This window comes from Trachurus japonicus, chromosome 2 (assembly GCF_045865225.1).
Source record: "Trachurus japonicus isolate A0001 chromosome 2, Traja_1.0".
NCBI classification, from domain to species: Eukaryota; Metazoa; Chordata; class Actinopteri; order Carangiformes; family Carangidae; genus Trachurus; species Trachurus japonicus.
Genome location: NC_140908.1, coordinates 534,017 through 560,848, shown reverse-complemented (window position 1 = coordinate 560,848; position 26,832 = coordinate 534,017). Strand labels below are relative to the sequence as shown.

Here is a 26,832-nt window from a genome sequence, read left to right as displayed (position 1 = left end):
GATGCAGTGTGTGGCTGGAGATCGGGGGGATTCTCCCTCCGTGTTTCCCCGACTCCACAACACAACACAGAGAGAAGACCTGGAAGACCAGGACCAGGACCAGGACCAAAACCAGACCAAGACCATGTTCAGGTTGAAGCTTCTAAAGTTAACTCTTTATTGCAGCTTGTCTTCTCACATAAAACATAAAACATGAAGCAATCCCTTTGATCACTTATTGATCAGTTATTGATCAGTTATTGATCAAACATATAAAATCTATAAAAATATATTTAAAAAACTCTGAAACAGTCAAAAACTAAAAGGTGCTGGTTCTGGAGTGAAGACGACTCAACGCTGCCACCTGGCGTCCAGAAAATCAAAAATAGTTGACGATTCATTTAATAATCGATGAATTGTTCTATTAATCAATGAATTGTTGCAGCTCTAGTGTAAATGAAGCCAAGCAAAAACATATTTATCAACATAAAGGAGCAATATACGTATTTGTAATTAGTTTTTGTCTCTTAACCCTTCTGTTGTCCTCCGACCTGTTTCCAATGGTCCTTCTTTCCTCCCTTCCTTCTGTCTCTCCATCCCTCCTTCCTCCCTCCTTTCTCCACTCCTTTCCTTTCTTTGTTCCTCCCTTCCTCCATCCTTCTTTCCCTCCTTTCTCCATTCTTCCCACCATCATTTCCCTTCCTTGACCCAATCTGTTCCCTTTCTTTCTTTCTTTCCTCCCTCCCTTCCCTCCATCCTTCCTTCTTTCCCTCCTTCCTTGACCCAATCTGTTCCCTTTAACCATCCTTCTTTCCTTCCTTTCTCCCTTCCTTCTTCCCACCATCCTTTCCACTTCCTTCCTCCTTTCTTTCCCTTCGTTCTTCTTCCTTCCCTGATCCAATCTATTCCCTTCCTCCATCTTTCTTTCTTTCTTTCTTTCCACAATCCTTTTTCCCTTCTTTCCTTCCCTTCGTCCTTACTTCTTCCTTCCTTTATGACCCAATCTCTTCCCTCCCTCCTTCTATCTTTCCTTCCTTTTCCCTTCCTTCTTTTTTCCCATCTTTCCCTTCGTCCTTCCTTCCTTCCTTCCTTCCTTGGCCCAGGAGGACAACAGAGGGTTAAATAAAGTTTGATTCTTTCTGTTTGACGTTGAAGACGTTTTGTTTTGTTTTGATGTAACAGTGTTTCCATGGTGAACCATCTTCATCATCATCAGAGCCCTAGGTGCATGATGGGATGCGGCGGCGGCGGCGGCCTGCTGCTGCTACATGCTGCTGGTGGCGGTCCGGTCCTTGTAGGACTCGGAGCTGCCGGCGTTCTTGGTCCCGGTCCACATGCCCTGCAGCCGGTAGCTGGTGGAGGTGACGGCCCACATCGCCGTGGAGACGGAGGCTCGGAACGACGCCTTCCTGGCCGTGAAGAGGACGAAGATCTGGACGCCCTGAGGACACACGAGGTGAGAGACGCTCAGACGCCGCGGAAACGTCACAACACGTTCTACGTACTAACGCTTTAGTTTTATTTCACTTACCAGATTATTTTCTACACTGCTAGTTTTAGTTTTATAGTCCAGGAAAAATAGCGTTTTCCGACAGACTAATTGTAACAGAATGTTTTTCACCATACATCATTTCTATGAGGTGTCCAGAACAACATACTTAAAGTCCTAAGAAATCCTAGTTGGGGAAATATGTTTAATTCTCATCAATCCAACATTGATTTACTCTATAAAGTCTATGGTGCCAATACAATACACCCCAATGGGGCTATTTTTTTCCTTTACTCCTATCACAGTGAAACTTTACACAATGAAAGTATCTATGAAATGTAACATTTTTTGTATTACAAGTTTCTTTGAAAATGAATTTGAATATGCAAATGAGCCGTACACTAATCGAATATAAATACACCCGAATGGGCTTGTTTTTTTCCTTTACTCCTACCACAATGAAACTTTACACAATGAAAGTATACATGAAAACTAACATTTCTGTATTTAAAGTTTCTTGGAAAATTTATTTTAAATATGCAAATGAGCTCAACACTAATTGACTTATGGTACAAAATAGACCCATTGAGGTGTATTGTTTTCTGGCCTTATTGGCACCATACTGTAGACTTTATATAGAGTAAATCAATGTTGGATTGATGAGAATTAAACATATTTCCCCAACTAGGATTTCTTAGGACTTTTAGTATGTTGTTCTGGACACCTCATAGAAATGATGTATGGTGATGATGTATTTAGTATAAACTCTAATAACTCTGCTCTGTCTCCTCTCGTCTTCTTCCTCTGTGGATGAAACGAACGCACCTGTGTGGCGGTGCAGAGGCAGAACAGGACGCTGAAGACCAGGTGCTCCGTTCCCGTGGTGACAAGGACCAGGTATCCTAGCGACCAGGACACGCCCAGGATGACGGCCAGAGAGAAGCAGGTCAGGAACTTCTTCTTCACCGACGCTCGGTTGGTTCTGCAGACGACACCACACAGTCAGCGCTCGTCACACACACACACACACACACACACACACACACACACACACACACACACGCTTCCTGTCACCTAGCGAGGCGCGGGTCGGTCCGGCAGGTCGTCATGGCGGTGAGGACCAGCAGCGCCGTGTTGTAGACCAGGACCAGAGCCACGGGCAGAACGAAGCCCCAGAACAACGGCCGCCCGAAGCCGAAGCGCTGGTTCCGGTCCAGACCGGAGAGCCAGCAGCTGCAGGACGACCAGAGGAGAAAGTGGTAAAAAAAACGTTTTTAAAAAAAGTAAAAATAAATAAATAAAAAATAATAATAATAAAGAAAAGTGGTAAAAAAGAAATTTATAGAAAAAAGTGGTAAAATTTCAAAAAAAAAAAAAGTTTTTAAAAAATCTACAAAAAGTGGTGTTTTCTTTAAAAAAAAAAGTAAAAACAGATAATAATAATTGTAGGAGCCGCATTTAAGTTTCCTTAATTTATTTACATTCTTTGTTTGATTTTGTGTTTGTTCATTAACCTGGATTTTTTGTGTGAGCTCCTCCCTCCTCAGGTGGTGAGGGCAGGACCTACCGAGGTTTCAAATGGGCTGGGGGATGGCACAATCATTGGCAAAACTGTCATTGACCGCAGCCAGGCGCAGCATTGTTGATACATTGTTGATTCATAATTAATTACTTTTTGTTTACTATAATAAAACAGTCAACTTCTATACGCTACTCACTCTCCTGACCAGTGTTGTGCTAGTTACTGAAAAATAGTAACTAGTTACAGTTACTAGTTACTCCATTAAAAAAGTTACTCAGTTAGTAACTCAGTTACTTAAACCAAAAAGTAATGCGTTACTAATAAAGTAAAACTTTTTTCGTTACTTTAAAACGTTTTTTTCCAATGCTCCCATTAAATAAAGGTTGATTGAATTCCCCTCTAACCTCATTTCAGTTCTGTACTGATGCTGATGAAAAAACATCTGTTTTAAAATGTTACCATCATCATCATGCTGCATGATGAGCAAATACAGCAGCTTTGACCTAACAGAAGTGCAAAAAAATCTTGAGGATACGTCTTGACCGAGTTACATTCAAGAACCTGTTTTCTGTGACGGAAAGTAAATTCACTCAAGCGGCAATTTTTTCCGATGTGTTTACCGTTTCAGGTGTCATAATTGGAGTCCGTCTGTCGGACTCTAACCGCTGCTGCTCGGGTGGAGTGGGTGCTGGTGTGTCTCGCTGTGACTCTGGAGCTGTGCCCCAGTTGAGGGGCTGCAGCCTGAACTGACACACAGCTTCGGTCTCGGATGCTGCGTTAGCAAAGTTACCTTCGCTCGCCGTCATGCCGTGACCTGTCCAGTCCTCTTCATGGAGCGTGTTTGATTACGTGTGGGACGCTAGAGGGCACCGAGTGCTTTGTTTTTCACAGTCACACAGTGTCAGTGTGCTCTGTCTTTCAATTCAATGAAACTTTATTGATCGCAAAAATGTTATGGGAACTGTGTGCCGCTGTAAAACCTCGCCGAAAGGAACGGAGTAACGCAGCGCTGGTAACGGTAACGGAGTTACTGATTTAAAAAAACAACGCGTTACGTTATTAGTTACTGAAAAAAGTAACGGCGTTACGTAACGGCGTTACTAATAACGCGTTACTACCCAACACTGCTCCTGACCTTTTGTTTTTGCGTGCGCTCCTGCTCGTCAAGCACTTTGTCCTTTTTTAGTAGCGGCCACAGAAAAATAGGAAAAATAAAGGAAGGAAGGAAATAAGTTCTTTTTTTTGCCGCTACAATAATAATAATAAAGAAAAGTGGAAAAAATTTTAATAAAAAGTTGTGGATCCCCTGAAACCTCTGAAGGACCCCTGGGGTTCCCCGGACCCTAGTTTGAGAACCGTCATATAGAGAGCCTAAGCGGAAGCAGGAAGTAACGGTCACCATGGGACCTCAACTCTGAAAAACTATCCATTCAAATGAACGGGACGGAAAATTTTATTTCGTGATCCGTTTGAATTGTGCCATGAGAAAAAAATATGACCTCTACCTGTTTAAAACATCACGTTTCATCCCGAGAAACCAGCCGTCTGTTGTAAAGCTATTGTAGAATAAAATTCAGAAGAATCTGTAAGCAGAAAGACTACAAGTCGCGTAGGTGACGTCACACACCAAATGCCGCCCTTTCCCGTGTCAGTTGGTGACGTATTTTTTGTGGGACACAGATTTGTAGTCCGTAGAGCAGTCTTCACACAAAATACATTCTTCTGTTGCCGTTTTATGATAAACGGCTGATTTCTCGGCATGAAACGTGATGTTTTAAACAGGTAGAGGACATATTTTTTTCTCATGGCACAATTCAATCGGATCACGAAATAAAATTTTCAGTCTCATTCATTTGAATGGCGAGTTTTTCAGAGTTGAGGTCCCATGGCGCCGTTACTTCCTGCTTCCGCTTAGGCTCTCTATTAGACGACATGACACTGAGCAGGGGGCGGAGTTTAACATCGGTTCAAACATGCAGAACTTTATTGACACCTCCTACTGTTGATGTAAAGAAAAGAGAAACACAACCCACAATTCCTCCTGGCGGTATCTCAGCGGGTCGTCGGGCCGGTAGGTCGCCCCCAGGGTGATCGCCATGACGACGGCCGGAGCTCCTGAGACAGAGACAACGAGTTTAAACGGTTTAAACAAACGTTTAAATATGGACGACCACGGTTACGTCGGTTAAAAAGAGGAATTTAAAAAGCAACTTTAAAGGGATAGTTCAACATTTTGTCAAATTGGCCCATTGCCATAATCCCTATAGTCATAGCAGTAGGTTCGTTACCTTTAATTGTCGGTGCAAGCTGTTTTTAGAACGGCGGAGCAGAGAAACAGAGAAATTCCATTTCCCTATTGGGAATGGGAATGCTGCTCATTTCAAAGCTTGAAATGTTCAAATCCGATTTTAAAAAGTATTTTCTAAATCAACCTTTGAACTCTGAGTCCGGTTGCTTTTTCAAATCCTTATTGAAATTCCTCTTTTTAATTCCCATGGTCGTCCCTACGTTTCCTGTGCCGGGCACCGTACCCCAGCCCACGGCGGCGCTGATCCCGCTGCAGCGCGGCGGCAGTGCGGTCCTCGCCGTCCGGACCAGGAGCAGCAGCTGCGTTCCGTACACGGCGTTCCAGCTGAAGGTGGCCAGCAGGAAGAAGTGGAGCAGAGCCGCCACCGCCGTGCACGGCCCGCTGTCCGCCGCCACAAACTCGTCAGACTGCAGGACGCCGTCGGTCTGACTGGTGGTCGGCTCCTCGTCGTCATCGTCATGGTGATAGTTCTGCACCCCGGAGAGGAAGGTGATGATGAAGGCCAGCAGGCTGACGTAGATGCTGAGCAGCGTCATCCGGGAGTTCAGGTTCTGGCGCCGCCGCTGGAAACTGACACAACAACGTCCACACACTTTATTCTACAGCATCGTCAAAGACCTCTGCGTTTCCATGGAGACGCGGCGAGGTGCGTACTTTTTTTTTTTTAAATCGGGTAAAATTTATCAAAAAAAGTGGTAAAATTTCTAAAGAAAAAAAAGTTTTAAAATTTTTTGAAGAAACTGCTAAAATTTCTCAAAGAAATTCTAAGAAAGGTGGTAAAAAAAAAGAAAAAAAAGTCAAACAATAATTTAAAAAAGTGGTAAAAATAGTATACAGTAAATAGTAAAAAGTTTTTTTTAAATTGAGAAGAAACTAGTAAAATTACTCAACAATTCTAGAAAAATGTGGTAAAATTTCTCAAAAAAAGGAGGGGGGGGGTAGTCCAGTCATTTTATGAGAAAAGGTTAAACAAATTGCAACAGAAGCAAACTCAACTGATTTTGTATCCTCAACATCTCCTGAGTGAGGGAAAAAAAGCCCCGAAGAATCCCATTAGGGGAAAGTTTCGAAAAACACCCAAACATATCCCATTAGTGGGTGATTCTCACGAAATTGCATTTTGACATGTCTGTAAGGATTTTATAGACTAAACTACTAAAACAATCATACATTTGTATTATATATCAAACTAGGTTATGTACTAATTGTAGGACTACTGTTGTCTTTGCATTTAATGAATTACTCTATATTTTATGACAACATTTCAACCTTAAAGTTCATTACCGTAACGTGTCCAGGCTTTTATTTTTTATCTTAAACCCCAAATTATCACAATACATCCTCATAATTTAATATACATATAAATACAAAAAATGGTTGGTGTTATACCCTTTAACTAGCAGTGTTACCATTTTGGGCCAACTATTTGTGAATAACTACTTTCTGGGCCAAACATATGTGTCCGGAGCATGAACAGTTCATTTCCGTAACAGAGATATTTGGCTCCATTAAAATCCCTGTGTTCCAACAAATAAAGTTTTTTTGTCCCATGATGCCTTTTGTGGAAGAGAAGTTGCAAAATGGCTACCAGGTAAGATCATCTTTCAAGTTCTTCCAGTAGATATGTTAAAAACTGTAATTATATACACCCCTTGGCACACTACTACTGTTCATTACCATAACAGGGTATATTAAAAATAGTTTTGTAGATAATAACTTTATATTCTGTGGAAAAGTAACTTTTATAGAGCTTAACTGTTAGTGAAAATATTTCTGCCCAGTCATGCTAGCTATGCTAATTATTGCTAGCAACATGGAACTGCCATTCATTACCGTAACGCTCTGCATTCATTACCGTAACATATGCAAGGCTGTTACGGTAATGAAAGGAAGTGTTACGGTAATGTATTATATATGTATAATCGGGGCTACAGATTTTGTGGTTCGTTTTCTCGGGGTTATACTGTACTGTAGCAGCATTTATTCTCATATCTACTAACTACCTAGCTAGCTGTAGCCATTTTAGCTAATTTAATTCTTTTTTTCTTTAAAAAGTCATAAAAAATTACGGGAATGGGTTACAGACTTACTTTGGTAACACTTTACAATAAGGGTTCCTTAATTAACATGAGTTAGTACATTATTAAGCATTAATTAACAGTTTACAGATCATTATTACGTATAATTTAGGATTAATTAATGTAGCCTATTAGTAAGCAGAACGGTTTACTACTCAAAGTTAGTTAATAAATTATTAAATAATAATAAAAGTTGAATAATGTAATTAGTTATCATTATGTATGCATTACTTAGAATTAATTAACACATTAGTTTATATTAATGCTTAATAATGTATTAACTAATGTTAATTAAGGGACCCTTATTGTAAAGTGTTACAATATTAGAAATATACTTGTATCAAGACTGGCGGTATTCAATAATGTTGTATAACCTTTGTAATTAAGATCAGGAGATGTGGCAAAACAGAGAGCAGCCAGAGAAGCAACAAAGGCCAGGGTGCAGAAGCACAGAGCAAAGGTTAGGTCTGATCCAGACCTTCTTGAGGAATCCAGAAGGAAGGAAAGAGAGAGGTTAGAACTGTGTGTCCTCACAAAGATAGCATTACAAGAATGTGTGTGTGTGTGTGTGGGGCTAGGGAATACATTATGTTGATAAGTATCCTCACAAAGATAGCATTACAAGAATGTGTGTGTGTGGGGCTAGGGAATACACTATGTTGATAAGTATCCTCACAAAGATAGCATTACAAGAATGTGTGTGTGTGGGGCTAGGGAATACACTATGTTGATAAGTATCCTCACAAAGATAGCATTACAAGAATGTGTGTGTGTGTGTGGGGCTAGGGAATACATTATGTCGATAAGTGTCCTCACAAAGATAGCATAACAAGGGTGTGTGTGTGGGCGGGAATAGGATTCAGGGGTTGAGGTTTAGGGGTTGATTTGAGATTTGGGAGATAGAAAACATAAAGTTGCAATTCAATTGTAAAAAATGTGTTATTGAAATAAAGAATTATTTGATATTCTGTATTACATGCAGGTATAAGAAGAGAAAAGAGAGGGGACTTTTAAAGTCGATTGGCGAACTCACTGCTAAACAGCAACAAAAACAAAGAGCCAAGTGGAATGAAAATTCTAAAAGGTACAAGAAGAAGAACAAAAGCCTCCAGGCAATTCTTAATGACAGCCCCCCATCTGATGGATCTGAGGACCAACCCCTACAGCCCAGGCCAGTGCTACAGCCAAGGGATGAACAATCCTGTAACAAGGTGTTATAGCTTTTATATCTCAGCACTCACCCATTCACTCACTCACTCACTGCTCTCTCTGTCACTGGCTCACTCACTCACTCACTCACTCACTCACTCACTCACTCACTCACTCACTCACTCACTCACTCACTCACTCACTCACTCACTCACTCACTCTAGTCAGTCAGTCTCTGACTTACTCACTCACACTTTGTCTTACTTAGTCACTCACTGTCTCACTCTCTCTTCCAGGAGGACACTCAATCAACCAGAAGAACTCAGACCAGTGACCCAACACAATCACCCCCTGGTCCAACGACATCAACACCTAAAAGAGCAATGTCTGTGAAGAAAAAACTCCAGCTAACTAAAAAACTGAAGATCACACTGACAAAGCTAGAGAAGAAAAACAAGGAGCTCGACAACCTGAGAAAAAAAATAAAACGTCTTGAAGCAAAGAATTCTGCAAGGCTGCATCAGACACAAAGGAAGCTAGCAGACAGAAGGAAGGTTGCACAGAACAGACGCCACGACATGAGAAGGCAGATCCACACATTCCTTCACAGAGATGACATCACAACCGTGATCAATGGAAAAACTGGAGAAATCAGGAGAAATGGCGCAATCTTTAGGAAGAGATCTCTCACTGACACACTAGAGAATCTCCACATGGTCTTTCTGAGCGAAAATCCCTCTATGAAGATTTCCCGCTCGCAGTTCTGCAAGCATCGTCCATTCTGGATTGTGAGCCCAAAAGTGAAGGATAGGGAGACGTGTGCCTGCAAACTCCATGAAAATTTCACATACAAAGTGAAAAAGCTGCATCAGCTTGGGTTGATAAATTGCAATAAGCCGGCAGACCTGGTCAGCTTAACGGTGTGTGACTTGAGCAACATCGACTGCGCATATAACCGTTGCAACACCTGCAGAGACAGCATGTTGCCAGTTGTGATGGACCCAGCCACGAAGAACAACATCGTGAGATGGAACGAGTGGGTGACAAAAACGTCACCATACTCAAAAAAATCCTCTGATGGCACCACAACTGAGGTTGAAGGCAAACACACTGCTCTGGATATTAAAGTGGCCAGCCTACAACAACTGGTGGAGAAAACAACCAATGACCTGCCACGTTTCAAGGTGCACCTCTTCAATATAGCACACCAGTTCAGAGAGATCAGGCAGCTGAAAGAGAGATTGGTGGAAGATGAAGTAGTTGTACATTTTGACTACAGTGAAAATTACAACTGTAAGTGGAGCAAAGAAATAAAGGACACACACTTTGGTGGAGGTCACAAACAGGTTACTTTGCATACTGGTGTCCTGTATGTGAGTGAGGGACAGCCGGAAGCCTTTGCCACGGTATCCAGCAGTCTAAAGCACGATGCTGTAGCGACGTGGGCACACCTGGATCCAGTGTGGCAGCATATAAAATCCAGTCACCCCACAGTAAAACATGTCCACCTGGTGTCTGATGGGCCAACTTCCCAATACCGCAACAAGGTTTGTTATGAGCAATAACTTTTGGACTGATATTGATTGGTCAGAATTTTAAAAATCCATCAGTAAAACATGAGACAGACAAAAATACCCTATATACTCACTGTAACTTACTCACTCACTGTCACTCCAGTCTTTTTCTTTCACTCACTCGCTCACTGTCACTCCAGTCTTTTTCTTTCACTCACTCGCTCACTGTCACTCCAGTCTTTTTCTTTCACTCACTCGCTCACTGTCACTCCTGTCTTTTTCTTTCACTCACTCGCTCACTGTCACTCCAGTCTTTTTCTTTCACTCACTCGCTCACTGTCACTCCAGTCTTTTTCTTTCACTCACTCGCTCACTGTCACTCCAGTCTTTTTCTTTCACTCACTCGCTCACTGTCACTCCAGTCTTTTTCTTTCACTCACTCGCTCACTGTCACTCCTGTCTTTTTCTTTCACTCACTCGCTCACTGTCACTCCAGTCTTTTTCTTTCACTCACTCGCTCACTGTCACTCCAGTCTTTTTCTTTCACTCACTCACTCACTCACTCACTCACTCACTCACTCACTCACTCACTCACTCACTCACTCACTCACTCACTCACTCACTCACTCACTCACTCACTCACTCACTCACAACATTTAACCCCTCTATCTTTCTCTCTCCCCACCCCCAGGTCTCCTTCTACTTGGCGTCCACAGTGCCTTTTATAAAAGGTTTCAAGTCCGTGACCTGGAATTTTACAGAGGCATCACATGGGAAAGGTGCGCCAGACGGTGTCGGAGGAGCACTGAAAAATCTTGCTGACAGGCTGGTAGCCTATGGAACGGACATACCTGATGCTGAGGCCTTGCTGCACAACCTCTCCGAGCAGAGTTCAGTGAAACTCTTCAAGGTGACTGAAGAGGACATTGAAACATGTGGAGAGTTAGTGCCCCCATCACTTAAGACAGTGCAAGGCACCCTGAAAGTACATCAAGTAAGGTGTCACTCAGTAAACAATCAAATTACGACGATTCCCATTATGTTCACAGAATAAATGTAACGTAATATACTTTTCTGTTTTATTTTAGCTTATCGCAACAGAACCAGGGAAGATCAGAGTGAGGGAGGTGTCATGCTTCTGTAAGCCTGCATGTGACTGCTACACTCCAAAAGAAGTCATTCTCAGAGAAGAGAAGGAAAATGAGGACTCTATTGGAGTTGGGCAATGGGTGCTTGTTAAGTATGACGGATGCCTGTATCCTGGTACGGTAACACAGGTAGGAATGTGTTGGTGTTAAGTGACGTCAAGGTTTTAAGATTATTACATTGTAATAAGATGGTAATTTCTCTTCACACCATGTCGTGCCACAGCCTTCAGCAGGCCCACGATCACTGGTGGGGCTGGTGTTCCTGACCTGCTTCGGCCACTCCGCGGCGAGTGGCTGTTGCATGGCACGGTACTTCTCTCGCCCAGCAGTAGAAATATGTTATTGTTGTTCTGTAGCACCCCCCATGGTGGTTTTGTAAATAGAACAACAACATTTATCTTATCCAAGACCGTTGACCCAGAAATGCAAGTGTCAGAGAGCGACAGACATAGAGCACATATCATAAAAGACGCTGTATCTCCTTTTCTAGGACAAAAAGCAGGGATTTTGATAAAAATTGGCCTGTTTAGCTTGAGATTTCTCAGGAACAGAGGCACGTAGAAATAAATGGTTTGTCCCTATTTGAAGCAGAAAGTTTCACCTTACAAACGAGCCATAGTATGTGTCCATAGATATAACATAGAATATGATGTGGCTCTACAAAAATCGTCAACAATGGTCTAAATTGCTGGTACCAGGATTAAAACTTTGGAAAACATCGCGGCACTCAATGAGTTAAGCTGCACGACCAGGGTTGGTTGCTTCTTAACGTGGCTTATCCATTCGCCTGAAGCATGATTGTTCATTGCATGAGCTATTGTAGGGCAGCTCACTTTACACTGAGTGTGATTATTTTTTTTGTCTTCTCTAGATCGTAGGTGATGAATTTGAGGTTGAAACGATGGAGTCTGCAGGTGGAAATTGTTTCTACACCCCCGCGACCAGGATCCCAGGGGACAAGGTCTGGTATTTTAAGAAGAACATCTTGGACCTCATCCCTGAACCCATGCCGACCACATCGTCAGCCAGGCATTTCAGTGTTGCCCCAGAAATATGGGCAAAACACAAATAGGGGAGGGTAGAAAGGGGGAGGAGGTTTGGAGGGTTGTTGAAGGTTGTTTATTGATTATTGTATTGTATTAATTATTGTATTGAATTGATTATTTTTACATGTTATTGATAGTGGTTAGGGCTGCCACGATTAGTCGACTAGTCACGACTACGTCGACTATTAAAATCGTCGACAACTAATTTAATAGTCGATGCGTCGTTTCTTTTCTTTTTTTTAAACTTTGTTTTTCTCTCAAAACTGCTGGGGCACCTTCCACACACGCACCCACCGCTGCAGCTGCCCACCACACATACACACGTGCACTCACTCACTCAAGGTGAGTTTACAGGTGGTCTGTCTCTTTTCTCTCTCTACCTGTCTTGTCCCTCATCAAGCGGCACCGGTGTAACCCCCCGCCCCCCCGCCGCCGCCGCCGCCACCGCCGCTCCTCTCTCTCTCTCTCTCTCTCTCTACCGGGTCCGGTCACAGCGTCCTGGTCACGTAATGAGCGCTCATCTTAACGAGGAAGTCTTCTCTCCCGGCGTAAATCTACTTTTTCCGGTAGCTTCTCATCACAGTCCACACCTTGCAGAGTTTGAGCTGCACCTCAGTTTCACTTGTTTTCATTTGACAGAGTTTCACACAGAACTTTCTGGTGGAGTCTTTCTATGTTTCTCCTTCTGTGACAGTAAAAAGGGAACATTTACATTTTTTCAGACAAGACAATTGTCTTATAAACTATTTGATTTTTTTTTAACAGAACGACTCCTATTATTTACAATGAGCACAAGTTATATTTGATTGATAGGCCTACCAAAACTTTATTATTGTGAACAATTCCGTAGTTTCAGGTGTCCACCTCATTTTATTTAAATGTAGCTATGTTTAATGCCAGAGACAAATGAAGGAAAGACAAAAAACCTTCAAGTATTTATTTTGGTGTTGTTTAGGCCAGTGCCTTATCTTTATTTTACTCAGCTGTTTGCACTTTATGCTACAGTTAAAGCTGCATATTTCATTAAATGTTTAATGAACTATCATCTTAATTGTCTTTATTTTTAGTTAGCATATACCTTAAACACTTCAAGCTGAAAGCTAATGATGGTATATAAGAGCAGCTGCATGCTGGTGCGATAAGCTGTATGTTTTACATTCAATTTACGTATGATCCGATTAGTCGACTAATCGAAAAAAATAGTCGGTGACTAGTCGACTATCAAAATAATCGTTTGTGGCAGCCCTAATAGTGGTTCTGTTATGCATATGTTATACATAACATTCTGTTATGTAATGAATTGAAAATGTTATTGTTGATTGTGGTTACATTAAACGTTCTCTGAATTGCTCTTGATTCATTGTTTTTTTCGTAAAGTCAAGCTTAATTTTTCATTACCCAAGACAATCTAATCATTCAGTAGTTCTAATGTAGCCTTACATAATAAACAGTGAAAAAGATTGGACCATATAGCCTAATTTGTGAATACTAAAAACATGGCTTCTATGTAAAGAATGCTGTGTGAGGTCATTACCGTAACAAAATTTTTCATTACCGTAACAGCTTTTCATTACCGTAACACTTGCTGTATATGTAAATATTTGGATGGGAATGAGTGATAACTTCAAATTTTATTTTTGTACAGGAACTATTTGTCAAGTCTTTTAAGATTACTGAATTGACTTTTTTTTTTTTTTTGTAAAATTTACACTACAAGAAAGATTTAGTGTAAAACATGTAATTTTGTTACGGTAATGAACATAATCACTAAAATTAATGTATCAATAAAAAAAATTCTGAATGTTTACACTATGTGGCTATTCTGAACTATTAATAGAACATACATGAAAAAAATAAAAGGTCTACTTTTCATACATATTCAGTTATCATCAATTGAAAATGTGTTACGGTAATGAACTTATTTGGTCAATGACTCAATAAAACATTCCAAAAATGTATAAAAAAACATGTATTGATCACTCATTTTAATTGAACCAGTTAATTGAGACCCTGCTTGCTACTAATGAGCGAAAAACAGAGCAAAATTGACCCCAAATTGTTTTTGCAAAAGTTAGGACAGTTTCGTGAGAATCACCCTTATACGCATATAAAAAAATTTTTTCACGTGAATAGGGTAAAATTTTTAACCTTTACATATCTCCATGAAAATTACTGAGTTGATTACTTACATTAAGACAAACAAAAAATGTATTACAAATTTTTAGAAATTCTTTGTTAACATGACCATATTTGCATAAATGTGCATACGTTTGCATAAATTCCACCGTTTTGATGGCACATGTATATATGAAGTTGCTGTGGTGGTACCGGCATGAAAATTGGAATGAGCTGACTCCATCGGTCAACCGACAAGTTGACCACTTTAAATTTCAAGATGACTGCAATTTTTCAAGCCACATCCTTAATAGAGCAGGTATGACATGAGCCAACATTGCATAATCCAATTACGTATGGCTAATTTGCACACATACAACACCTGATCTAAACATTGGGTAGAGCAGGTGAAAATGTCTTGTTCAATATTGTTAACATATTACAGTTAAAAAACGTAAGGAATGGAACCAATTTAGGCTACTCCGTCTCTATCAAAGACTGTAAATGGTCTTTATTAATGAGCATTAATAGAGACCATTTACAGTCTATGATAGAGACGGAGCATGTCATACCTGCTCTACTAAGGATGTGGCTGTCTTGAAAAAGTGGTCAACTTGTCGGTTGACCGATGGAGTCAACTCATTCCAGTTTTCATGCCGGTACCACCACAGCAACTTCATATATACATGTGCCGTCAAAACAGTGGAATTTATGCAAATTTATGCAAATTTGCTCATGTTAACAAAGAATTTCTAAAAACTTGTAATAAATTTTTTGTTTGTCTTAATGTTAGTAATCAACTCAGTAATTTTCATGGAGATATCTAAAGGTTAAAAATTTTACCCTATTCACGTGAAAAATTTTTTTTATATGCGTATAAATGGGATATGTTTGGGTGTTTTTCGAAACTTTCCCCTAATGGGATTCTTCGGGGCTTTTTTTCCCTCACTCAGGAGATGTTGAGGATACAAAATCAGTTGAGTTTGCGTCTGTTGCAATTTGTTTAACGTTGACCCCTTTTTTGGCCTAAAATTACTGGACTAGGGGGGGGGGGGGCAAACAATAATACAAAAAGGGGTTAAATGTCTTTAAAAAAAATAGTAAAAAGTAGAACAGAAAAATTGAGAAGGAACTGGTAAAATTTCTCCAAAAAATTCAAGGAAAAAGTGGTAAAATGTCCAGAAAAAGTTGTGGACCCCCTTGAACCCTGTCAACCCCCCCACTTTGAGAACCACTGACATTTACTTTAGTTAGACAGTTTTGCTGTACTGGCTATACTGAAGTATTTATACTGAGTATACCGGCGAGGTGTCTTACTTGTCTTTGACGTGGTAGACGATGGTGACGGCCAAGCCGAGCAGAGACAGAGATAGACCGGTGATGGAGATCCAGTCCAGGACTTCAGGGTACCGGAAGTCCTCCCTGAAGGACTGAGACAGACAGTGACACGGTGAGGACGGCGGGACGTTTCCCATCATGCACTGCTTCCTTCAGCGCGAGGCGGCGGCGTCTCTCACCCAGAGAGCGGCGAAGTTGGTGGTGTGGTTACAGAAGCAGGTGAGCACGCCGCCGGACGAGTTTCCTCTGGAGCAGCCGGCGGCGCTCCACTCGTCCACGCCGTAGTCCCAGAACACGCAGGAGAAGTCGTGGAGACGCGTCCCGTTGGGCAGCTGAGACACAGCACGCCACACGTTAGGCCCCGCCCACACGTTAGGCCCCGCCCACCAGTGGTGTAGTCTAATGTGTTGTAGTGGGTAAACTGCTTTGTAGGTGGTAAACTGTTCATACTTGTATCACATAGGCCGCTGGTTCTCAAACTGTTTTATTTCAAGGACCCAAAATGACACAAGTTAGACCACGGAGCCCCATTGGACGCAATTTTGAAGCAAACACCAGAAATACACAAACAATCAATGTACGTTTAAATTAGGCGTACATTTTTTAAAGATTATATAGAAATTTCTGGAAAAAAGTGGTAAAATTTACAAAAAGTGGTTAAAAAAATATACAAAAAAGTTTTAAATTTTTTTAGAAAAAAGTGGAAATTTTTTTTTTTTTTTGAAAACTCTGGTAAAATTTATTAGAAAAAGTGGTAAAATTTCTAAAGGAAAAAAAAGTTTTAGAAATTTTAGAAGAAACTGGTAAAACTTCTCAAAGAAATTCTAAGAAAAGTGGTAAAATAAAAAAAATAAAAAAAAGTCAAACAATAATTAAAAAAAAGGGGTAAAAGTAAAAATAGTAAATAGTAAGAAGTTTTTTTTTAATTGAGAAGAAACTGGTAAAATTACTCAAGAATTCTAGAAAAAGAATAAATGTGGTAAAATTTCTCAAAAAAAGGGGGGGGGCAAACAATAAGACAAAAAGGAGTAAAAATTTCTTTAAAAAATAGTAAAAAAAAAAAAAAAAGTAGAACAGAAAAATTGAGAAGAAACTGGTAAAATTTCTCAAAAAAAAAAATCTAAGAAAAAGTGGTAAAATTTCAAGAAAAAAAGAAAAGAAAAAAACAATTAAAACAATGATTAAAAAAGTGAAAACATTCTAGTAAAAAGTGGTAAAATTTCCAGAAAAAGTTGTGGACCCCCTTGAACCCTGTCAACCCTCCCACTTTGACATTTACTTTAGTTAGATAGTTTTGCTGTACTGGCTATACTGAAGTATTTGTACTGAGTATACCTGATTATACAACAGTTAGTTCCGACCAGAGCGATAGATATAACAGAGTGGCGACACTCCCATAGGACTCCGTTGTAAAAAATGGCGGGCCGACTTCCGGGTTATGGAGCCCTCAATAGTTCCAAACATTCCTCCCGCGGCGCTGGACCACGTCTGTTTCTATGGCTGCACAGCAAGAAACTACTGAGCTACGTTGACGAAATACCGACCAATTTTAAGTTATAAAGTGGTAATAATCTTTCCCAAGTACAGTAACCATGTTGACTTAACAAAATAAAAATTATTAGACTGATCGGTTCATTGAAAAACATTTATTTATTTACGTAACTGTGGTGATTTCAGTCCGTAGCCCAGAAGCAGCCCTGCTCACTTTTCATTCAAACAAACTAATGCCACTGCCACAGTTGTTAAATTTCATCAATGAGACCAACATTAATCTCTTCAAAATAATTTAACAAGCCAGCGGTAAACCTCTAAAAGCATGCGGATACGTTACTTGGCTCGTTTTCTCCGACGGGAGGACGGATGGTCGGCCCGCCGGCAGATCAGCTCAGTAGAGCGGCTGCTGCTGCTGTGACAGCCGCTGCCCCTGGTCCCCGGTCTGGGCTCACACAGACTCTGCACTTCTCCCAGAACAAACATCGGTGCAAGTTCCTAACAAACGTTATGAACTGACCACAGACTCCGGATTAAACGGTGACTTTCTTGCATGAACAAAATATTAAAACTGTGACGTGTTGACAGCGCTAAAGCCAGGTTTTGGCAGCTTTACTGCTGTGGCTCGGTTGCCGCAAAATGGCGATATCGATGCTAATTTCTGTTAGCCCGTCTATGAGGTTTTGCATTATACGTTAGCATTAAGCTAGCGGGCTTTATATTTAGTTGTGATACTGGCTGTGTGTGTGTTTTGAACGTTGTTTCAAACTGTGTGGGTTTGATTGAACATCTTTTATGCTTAAATATATATATTCCCGCTTAATATATTGCTTTACTCCTCTTCTTATGCCATGTTTACTGTAGGGCAGGCTAATCTTCACTTTAGAGTGACAAATAAAACCTTGAAGCAAGAAGATTTTGCCTTTTGTTTGAAAACTGACATTGATGTACATACAGTAATTCAGTAACAGTTGTAAATATACCTTTGTACGGTTTATTTTTTAATATTTAACGTCCAAAAGCAAGCTCAGTGCTGTCTGTCCCATAGCAGAACATGGCAGCGGCAGCCTCGTTTGGAACTATTGGGAGCTACATGAACCACGTGACCGCGCTGGCGGCGACATCAAAGGCTGTCGCCACTCTGTTATATCTATCGCTCTGGTTCCGACCGGTCCCAACCGAGTAATTTGATTGGACAAGAGACGTTCCATGAGTGCTGATATACAGTATAGCACTGCGACTTTTTACCAAGGGGGCAGTTGTCGGTCTGAGAAGTGAAGCTCACTTCCGCGTTCAAAAAACTGCAATCCCCTCGGATTCCTCTGGGGGCTGGTGTCAGAAGGGAGCATTCTCCATAGACCCGTGTTAAAATCACCGACTTTACATCCTCAGTAAACATGATCAAAGCCTGGTGTCAGAACGTTTTTTCGTCTCAATCGATAGTTTCTACCCCCGCACACACTCTGAGGGGGGTGAATTTTTTTTTAACTCTACAGTTTTACTGTTATTAGGTTAAAACTCTAGCCAATCAGGGCGCGGAAACGTTGAGTGACAGGTCCGAGCAGCTCCGTGGACAGCTGCTTGGAGGCCAGTGGGCGGGTTCTCGGCCGGCCAATCCAACATGGCGCTGTTCAGGCCGCCATATTTGAGTCACAAAAACGACTCCCCAAAACCAATGGGTGACGTCACGGACGCTACGTCCATTCTTTTTACAGTCTATGCTTTTTACAGACATTATCACTCCGCTGTTCAGCCGGACAGGAGCTAAGTCAGAGCCAGGCTCCCCATACAGGAGCTGCCCCATCTCTCTGCTCGGTGCTAATCAGACACGGGCTCCAAACCAGAACCAGCACTGGAAGCAGCTCGGTGGAAAAGCTTGTAGCTAGTAGCAAGCTAGTATGAAATGTTTATGTGTTGCCTGGCAACAGCCTTGTCTCCCTTCCAGTTGCGGAACTATTTCTGTTGGCGGAGCCAAATAAATGATTAAATAAACAAACAAATCATAATCTCTTGTAGTTTATTACTGTTCTAAAATGCGCTCGTAGCACTGTTGTATAAAAGCAATATCACACTTGAGGTCGTGCTGTTGTACTATATCAGCACGGTGTGATTATCTGCGGCACTCGGCCTGCGGCCTCGTGCCTACAACCGAATCACAGCCGTGCTGATATACAGTACAACAGCACTCCCTCTCGTGTGATATTGCTTAAAGAGCAACTAAACCCCTCAGTTTTGGATGACGTGCTCTAAGCTTGAAATTCAAAAAATGCCTTGATTATGGGCGGGACTCCAGGAGCACTCTCCGATCCCCCCTCCCCCCTGCGCCCCATTCACACCCGCAAAATCACACAAAAGAGAAAAGAAAGTAATAAACACATATCGACACTTCTGCTAGCGCTAACTCTACTAACGAGCTACTCTAACAGCACTACTAGCGCGGACACTACTAGGAGAGGACGCCAGAGCCGTGACACAGCATCTACAGCTGATCCGCCGGCTCGTTAGCTCGTTAACGGCTCGTTAGCGCCGGCCGCACTAACGATTCCCATTCAGGCAGCTGTTAGCAGCCGTTAGCCGCAGCAGAGCAGCTAGAGCGCCTAGCAACTGTTAGCGGCAGGCAGCAGCCGGTGCTGATTGGTCGGGGAGCTAGTGGCCGGTGACGAAAGCTGCCTCCAAAACGTCATCTGCCTCCATCTCAGCCAATAGAAAAATTTGATTGTAATAGCCGTGTTTCAACCCATAGAGGGCAGTCACTCTACATTTTTACTACAAAATACACCAAATTGAAATATTTTGACTAAAATGTCAAAAGTTGGACCAGAATCAACTGACAACACTACCTTATACCCAAATACATTTGTTTTTAGCATAGACTGTAAAAAGAATGGACGTAGCGTCCGTGACCGTGACGTCACCCATTGGTTTGGAGGAGTCTGTTTTGTGCCGCTACTACGGGGGTTTGAGCCGCGCCATGTTGGATTCTACTTGCCATATTTGGAGCGGTGCAGCCGTTGGCCGACCGCCGGCAGCGGTCGCCGGACCTGTCACTCAACGGTTCTGCGCCCTAATTGGCCAGAACTTTAAACCTAATAACAGTAAAACGGTAGAGTTTAAAAAAAATTCACCCCCCTCAGAGTGTGTGCGGGGGTAGAAACTATCGGTTGAGACCAAAAAAATGAAATGTACCAGGCTGTAAATATGTTTTTTTAAGCTGTAAAATCGGCTATTTTAACATGGGGCTCAATTGGAGTTGCTCCCTTCTGGAGCCAGCCCCCAGCGACAGCCGAGGGGATTGCAGTTTTTTGAACGCGGAAGTGAGCTTCACTCCTCAGACCGACAACTGCCCCCTTGGTTTTCAGCAGAAAAAAGTGGTTTAGGGGTTTAGTTCCTCTTTAAGTATCACATACAGAGCCGGCTCTAGGCATAGGCGATATAGGCGGTCGCCTAGAGCGCCAACTGCTGGAGGGGCGCCGCCAGTCAAGGGGGAAAAAAAAAAAAGATAATTAATAATGATTTATGTCCGCTGGCGCCCCCTCACTTAGTGTTTTCTGTGTAGAAAAAAAACCCCAAAACAAATAAATAAACAATGACAAACATGTTCCTAAATTGTGTATAGTCACACACACAGCAGATACCTGTCTGCAGCAGGAATGCTCTCAAGCCGTTTTCTTGTTAGAAACGCCACATTTTTAATTAGATGTGTGGCACAAATGCCGGCGCGTTTGCGCGACCGTCTCGATATGTTTTTTTTTTTTTTTAATATTTCGGTCATCTACGCAGTAGAAATGCGGTTCAACTACTGTGATTGGGAGGCTCTCCTCTTTCAAATACGCACGGCCGCACGCCCTTGACGACCTGTCAATCAAAACAACAACTGTGAAGCGCTTCGAAACAGCAGAGTCGTTCAGAGGGAGAGAGAGAGAGAGAGAGAGAGAGAGAGAGAGAGAGAGAGAGAAGCAGTGAGGATGATGACGGTGCTTCAGAGGTTTAAAGTTCTGACTAATTTGATGAGGAAGATTATGAAAAAGAGATTTCAGTTGAGATTTCAGCCTGCTTAGACAGCAGGGCCTGAGCTCTGTATTCAGACCTGCTGAGCTATCAAACTAGTTTTTTTTTTTTTTTTTTTTTTTTACCTCTCAAACAGTACCACAATGACAGCACATATTGTGGTACTGGTGCATTATATAGGCTAAATATTGTAAATTTTGTGTGTTTTTTTGTCTATTTAGTTGATATTTGGAGAAAATTTCTCATTTCGGGCTACACACATCTCATGAAGTTTGAAATGTAACGTGAAGTCAATATTTAGCTTCTGTTATCCCACATTTGAGACATTTGGTGAGAATGACAGTTAGGCCTAACATTTATGCTCAAAAAGCTATTTCACAATTTTTTTTCTACACTTATCGCCTTATATCATACAGTAGCCTATATTCCACTGCTTTTGTGAAGCCCAGACTTTTGTATACCCATTTCAAGCACCACAACAGTTTGTTCTCATGATTGTGAAGAGACTAATTTTTTCATGTCTTCACCCAGGATTTACTCAATGAAATTTTACTGATTGTTGTGCACATTGTGTATCTCAGGGTCAGAGGGGACATAGAGATACACTGCTATGTTATCGTTATGATCATTATGATCATTGTTGGGGGGGGGCGCCTGAGAGTAATCTCGCCTAGGGCACCAAAATGGCTAGAGCCGGCCCTGATCACATAGACTACACCACTGCATGCCACACATTAGGCCCCGCCCAGGAAGCAACCCAAAAAGGAAGTGCTCAGTGGACTCACCGTCGGTCTGAACTGCAGCTCCACGCGCTGCGGTGCCATGCGGCGGCCGTGGCGACCCTCGACCGAGGCCGACAGGACGCGCACGGTGGCGCGGCGCCGCCGGTAGCGCCGTGACCTGAAGAAGTTGTCATTCTGGTAGAGGACGAAACCCAGCGACACGGCGGACGGCGCCTCCTCCTGGCGGCCACTGGCGCTCCCTAAACACAGCACAGGAAGTCACACATCCACCACAGCTGTGACATCATACTTCACCTGTGACATCATACTTCCTCTGTGACATCATAGACTGACGCTCTGACCTGGAGGGAACTGGACGTAGACCAGAGCGTCGGCGATGAACCCATGTCCAACCTCCGCCGCCGATGCGTTGGTGTCGAGCCGAATCCGGTCGGCGACGAAATTCCCCGACGCTCCTGAAAGCATCAAGACAACAGGTGAGTCAGCTGAACGTCCAGCGCCACGGCAACAGGGAGCCTCCTCCTCCTCCTCCAGGTGTGATGTCAGAGTGTAAACAGGAAGTCCAGAGTCCGACCGGCTCTCGTGTCCTGAAGTGTCGACTCGCTGAGACAATAAAAATAAAGTGTCGACTATAAACACTCAGAGTGGAACTAGGTCACAGTGTTTGTTTACTGCTCGGTGGCGGTGTGGGGGGCGTGTTGTGGCGGTGTGGGGGGCGCGTGTCGTGGCGGTGTGGGGGCGCGTGTCGTGGCGGTGTGGGGGGCGTGTCGTGGCAGTGTGGGGGGCGTGTCGTGGCGGTGTGGGGGGCGTGGCGTGGCGGTGTGGGGGGGCATGGCGTGGCGGGCGTGCCGTGGCGGTGTGGGGGGGGGCATGGCGGTGGCGGTGGCGGTGTGGGGGGCGTGTCGTGGCGGTGGGGGGGGCGTGTCGTGGCGGTCCTGACCTGAGAGCGAGGTGAACTGGACGCCCCGGGCGCCGCCAGCGAGGACCCGGGCCGACTGGACCACCAGGTTGGGTTGAACCACCTGAGACTGAGACGAGTTGAGGCTGGAGCTCAGGTTCAGAGACAGCTGGTCCAGGGTCCGAGTCAGACTGAGACAGAGACGGAGACAGAGACGGAGACGGAGACACGGTGAAGGACGGACAGGACTTCCTTATGGAAACGAAAAGTTAATGCAACAAATTCTGATGGAAACAGTTCGTTTCCAGTAGAGCTGCAACTAATGATTATTTTCATTATAAAAATGATTATTATTTAAATGATTAATTGATTAGTTGTTTGATCAATAAAATGTTAAAACATCAATCAGTGTTTCCCAAACCACCAGACGACGTCCTCAAATGTCTTGTTTTGTCCACAAACCAAAGAGAGACTCAGTTTATTGTCATAAAGGAACAAAGAAACCAGAAATATTCACATTGAAGAAGCTGGAATCAGAGAATTTACCCTTTGTCAAGTCCTGCCCTCCACGGTTACTGTTGCTAGGTTGGACAAACAATGGTCACGGAAGGGTTAACTCCCATTGGAAAAAAATTGGTGTCTGTGATAGAAGACAGACGTGGCTAAAGAGCGATTGAATAGGCATTACACGACTTTTCCGAAAAGTGGGGAAAAATAATTGTTTTGGTCACTCACTAGCTAGTAGCTAACGAAGCTAGCTATCGTTAGCTACTAGCTAACGCTTAATCTCCGCCGATCTCCCATTTCTCCTTGTAAAACTTCACAAAGTTCAAAAGACATTAGCAACGGTAACGTTACGTTTGCTAGATAACTTCTTAGGTTAACGTAATATGTTATATACATAGGCTAAGTATGTTTATTGATGTCTTGGGTTTGGGGAATGGGATAAAAATGACTCCGGGAATACGTTCCGGATATTGTGAGTCGCTATTGCAGGAACCCCAGGAACATTTTAACCATATTGAAAAAAAAAAAGTTGTTTTTCCTGAAAAAATTGTTGTCTACCTATCTCGCTTCATCGGGTTTCATCGCAGGGTTGTCCAACCTTAGAACACTGCGCAACACGTGACATGGAGAGAAGCGCTCTTATTGGTGGAACAGCAGACCAATCAGAAGGCCAACAAAGGGTCAATTTGGTGTTTAATTACCCCAGCGTGGCGTTGTTCTCCTTGGTGTCGTCCGGAGCGCTGAGCAGCTGGCTGACCGTGGCCACCGCCGCCACGCGGACCTCCTAAGGCACAGACAAGAAGCTGTGGTGTCACGGCTAAATGTGTCCCAGTGAAAAAGAGGGCGGAGTCAGGTCTTACCTCCGTGGCGTTGGGGGACAGCAGCAGCGTGTTGGCGATCTGAGCCGCCGTGGTGACGTTCTCGGCCGTCAGCTCGTCGGGTCTGGACGTCAGGAGCTGAGTGCTGGACGCCAGCGTCTCCAGATCGGCGGCATCTGTGAGCTGAGACAGGAAACGTGTCATTGCTTCCAGGAAGGAAACTCGAACAGGAAGTTTAACTTTCCGGCGCTTGCGTCTCTTACGTTCTGCTGGATGTTGCTGAGCGTCTCTTCACAGTTGAGGAGGCGCGGTGGAAGCTCGAATCCCACCGATCCAGTCCTGTTGGAGCATCTGGTGGAAGCCTGTGGTTTACCAGCTGCATGGGAAGAACACACCTACTTATTATGGGATGGACCGATGTTGAAACGATGCCAGACAGTGACGTCTGGTTGGATGAAACCTACCATTGATGCCTCCAGAGGGACATTTCTCCTCGGAGTAGGCGAACCAGCCGACGGGCGTAGATGGGAATGTGAGACCGTCCACTGTCTTACCTCTGCAGAAGTTCTCTGAGTTCAACAAGAGACGAGAGGAGACGAGTCAGGACAGGAAGTGTCCAACATCTGGACCAATGAGGTCAGAGAACCAGACCAGGAACCAGACTCACCTTCAGAACAGGTCGGTCCGGTGTACTGGTCCTGACAGACACAGACTCCGCCCTGTAACACCCCACCGTTAATACACACTAGAGGAGGGGTGGTGGGGGCTGTGGTGGTGGGGGGTTCTGGAGTCGCGGTGCGAGCTGTGCTGGGTTCTGGAGTCGTGGGGGGTGCTGTAGTCGCGGTGCGAGATGTGCTGGGTTCTGGAGTCGTGGTGGGTTCTGGAGCAGTGGTACCAGCAGTGGTGGGTTCTGGAGCCGTGGTGGGTTCTGGAGCAGTGGTACCAGCCGTGGTGGGTTCTGGAGCCGTGGTACCAGCCGTGGTGGGTTCTGGAGCAGTGGTGTCAGCCGTGGTGGGGAGGGTTTCGAGAGCCGTGGTGGATTCTGGAGCCGTGGTAGTTCCTGGAGTCGTGGTGTTATCTGGAGTCGTGGTGGAGACAACCTCGGTGGTGGAGACAACCTTGGTGGTGGAGACAACTTCAGTGGTGGAGACAACCTCAGTGGTGTTATCTGGAGTCGTGGTGGATTCTGGAGTCATGGTGGAGACAACCTTGGTGGTGGAGACAACTTCAGAGGTGGAGACAACCTCGGTGGTGTTATCTGGAGTCGTGGTGGAGACAACCTCGGTGGTGGAGGCAACCTCAGTGGTGGAGAGAACCTCAGTGGTGGTTCCTGGAGTCATGGTGTTATCTGGAGTCGTGGTGTTATCTGGAGTCATGGTGGAGACAACCTCGGTGGTGGAGACAACCTCGGTGGTGGAGACAACCTCGGTGGTGGTTCCTGGAGCCGCGGTGGTGGTGTTATCTGGAGCTGCTGTGGTGGTGGTGTTATCTGGAGCTGCTGTGGTGGTGGTGTTATCTGGAGCTGCTGTGGTGGTGGTGTTATCTGGAGCTGCTGTGGTGGTGCTATCTGGAGCTGTGGTGGTGGTGCTATCTGGAGCTGCTGTGGTGGTGTTATCTGGAGCTGTGGTGGTGGTGTTATCTGGAGCTGTGGTGGTGGTGTTATCTGGAGCTGCTGTGGTGGTGTTATCTGGAGCTGTGGTGGTGGTGTTATCTGGAGCTGCTGTGATGGTGTTATCTGGAACCGCGGTAGTGGGTTCTGGAACCACGGTGGTGGGGGTTTCTAGAGCCACGGTGGTGGCTTCTGGAGCCATGGTGCTGGTGTTATCTGGAGCCGCGGTGTTGGGGGTTTCTGGAGCCACGGTGTTGGGGGTTTCTGGAGCTGCGGTGTTGGGGGTTTCTGGAGCCATGGTGTTGGGGGTTTCTGGAGCCATGGTGCTGGTGTTATCTGGAGCCATGGTGGTAGTGCCAACTGTCTCAGTGGATGGTGAAAGTGTCTCAGTTGGAGAAATGTTAGTATTAGTAGTAGCTGGAGTCACAGCAGTAATCTCTTGTCCAATGGTTGGAGGTCCAGTGGTTGGAGGTCCAATTGTTGGAGTTCCAGTGGTTGGAGGTCCAATGGTTGGAGTTCCAGTGGTTGGAGATCCAGTGGGTGGAGCCACAGCAGTAATCTCTGGTCCAGTGGTTGTGGAGAGAGTGGACTGTGTCACAGCTGTGAGAAAACACATCGTTATCACTAACAAGTTGATGCTAACATGTTAACACACTAACATAAGCCTTTATCATGTTATGTGGTTTAGTTTAGCAGGTTAGCATGCTAACAACCAGTAGCATGTTAAAGGTCCAGAGGTCACATCAACAGCTGTTTACAGTTGTTTCTCTCCACGATGACATCCCTCAGGTGTTGTTACTGTGTCGTTTCTCAGTTAGTGGACCAAAGGATCCACTGATAATGAAGCTAACCGCTAACAGCTAACACAGAGCAGAAACAACAATAGAAGTTTTTTTTCTTCTCACCCAGAGCGACGGCGAGCAGCAGCCACACGTCCATGTTGAGCAGCTGCAGTGGAGGAAGTGTGAGAGCGAGCAGCGGCGGAGCATCATAAACACTCCTGCTGTTTATGACGGCAAACACAACTCCCGCATTCCTGAATGTCAGAGCGGGACTCACCTGGACGGGTCAT

General features: G+C 43.9%; 1 protein-coding gene across 1 annotated transcript; it reads right to left on the bottom strand.

Moving 5' to 3' along the window:
* Window positions 1–400: 400 nt before the first annotated feature.
* adgrg7.1 (adhesion G protein-coupled receptor G7, tandem duplicate 1) lies at window positions 401–26,832 on the bottom strand. Its single transcript, XM_085803867.1, has 17 exons — window positions 26,666–26,832; window positions 25,716–26,360; window positions 24,819–25,622; window positions 24,616–24,720; window positions 24,415–24,527; window positions 24,194–24,334; window positions 24,035–24,117; window positions 22,869–23,017; window positions 22,270–22,383; window positions 21,971–22,167; window positions 15,866–16,018; window positions 15,666–15,778; window positions 5,522–5,868; window positions 5,024–5,105; window positions 2,543–2,701; window positions 2,294–2,450; window positions 401–1,420 (listed from the first exon to the last, which is right to left on the bottom strand). The coding sequence occupies exons 1-17, from the start codon at window positions 26,697–26,699 to the stop codon at window positions 1,244–1,246; spliced, it is 3,573 nt and encodes a 1,190-aa protein (XP_085659993.1). The 5' UTR covers window positions 26,700–26,832; the 3' UTR covers window positions 401–1,243.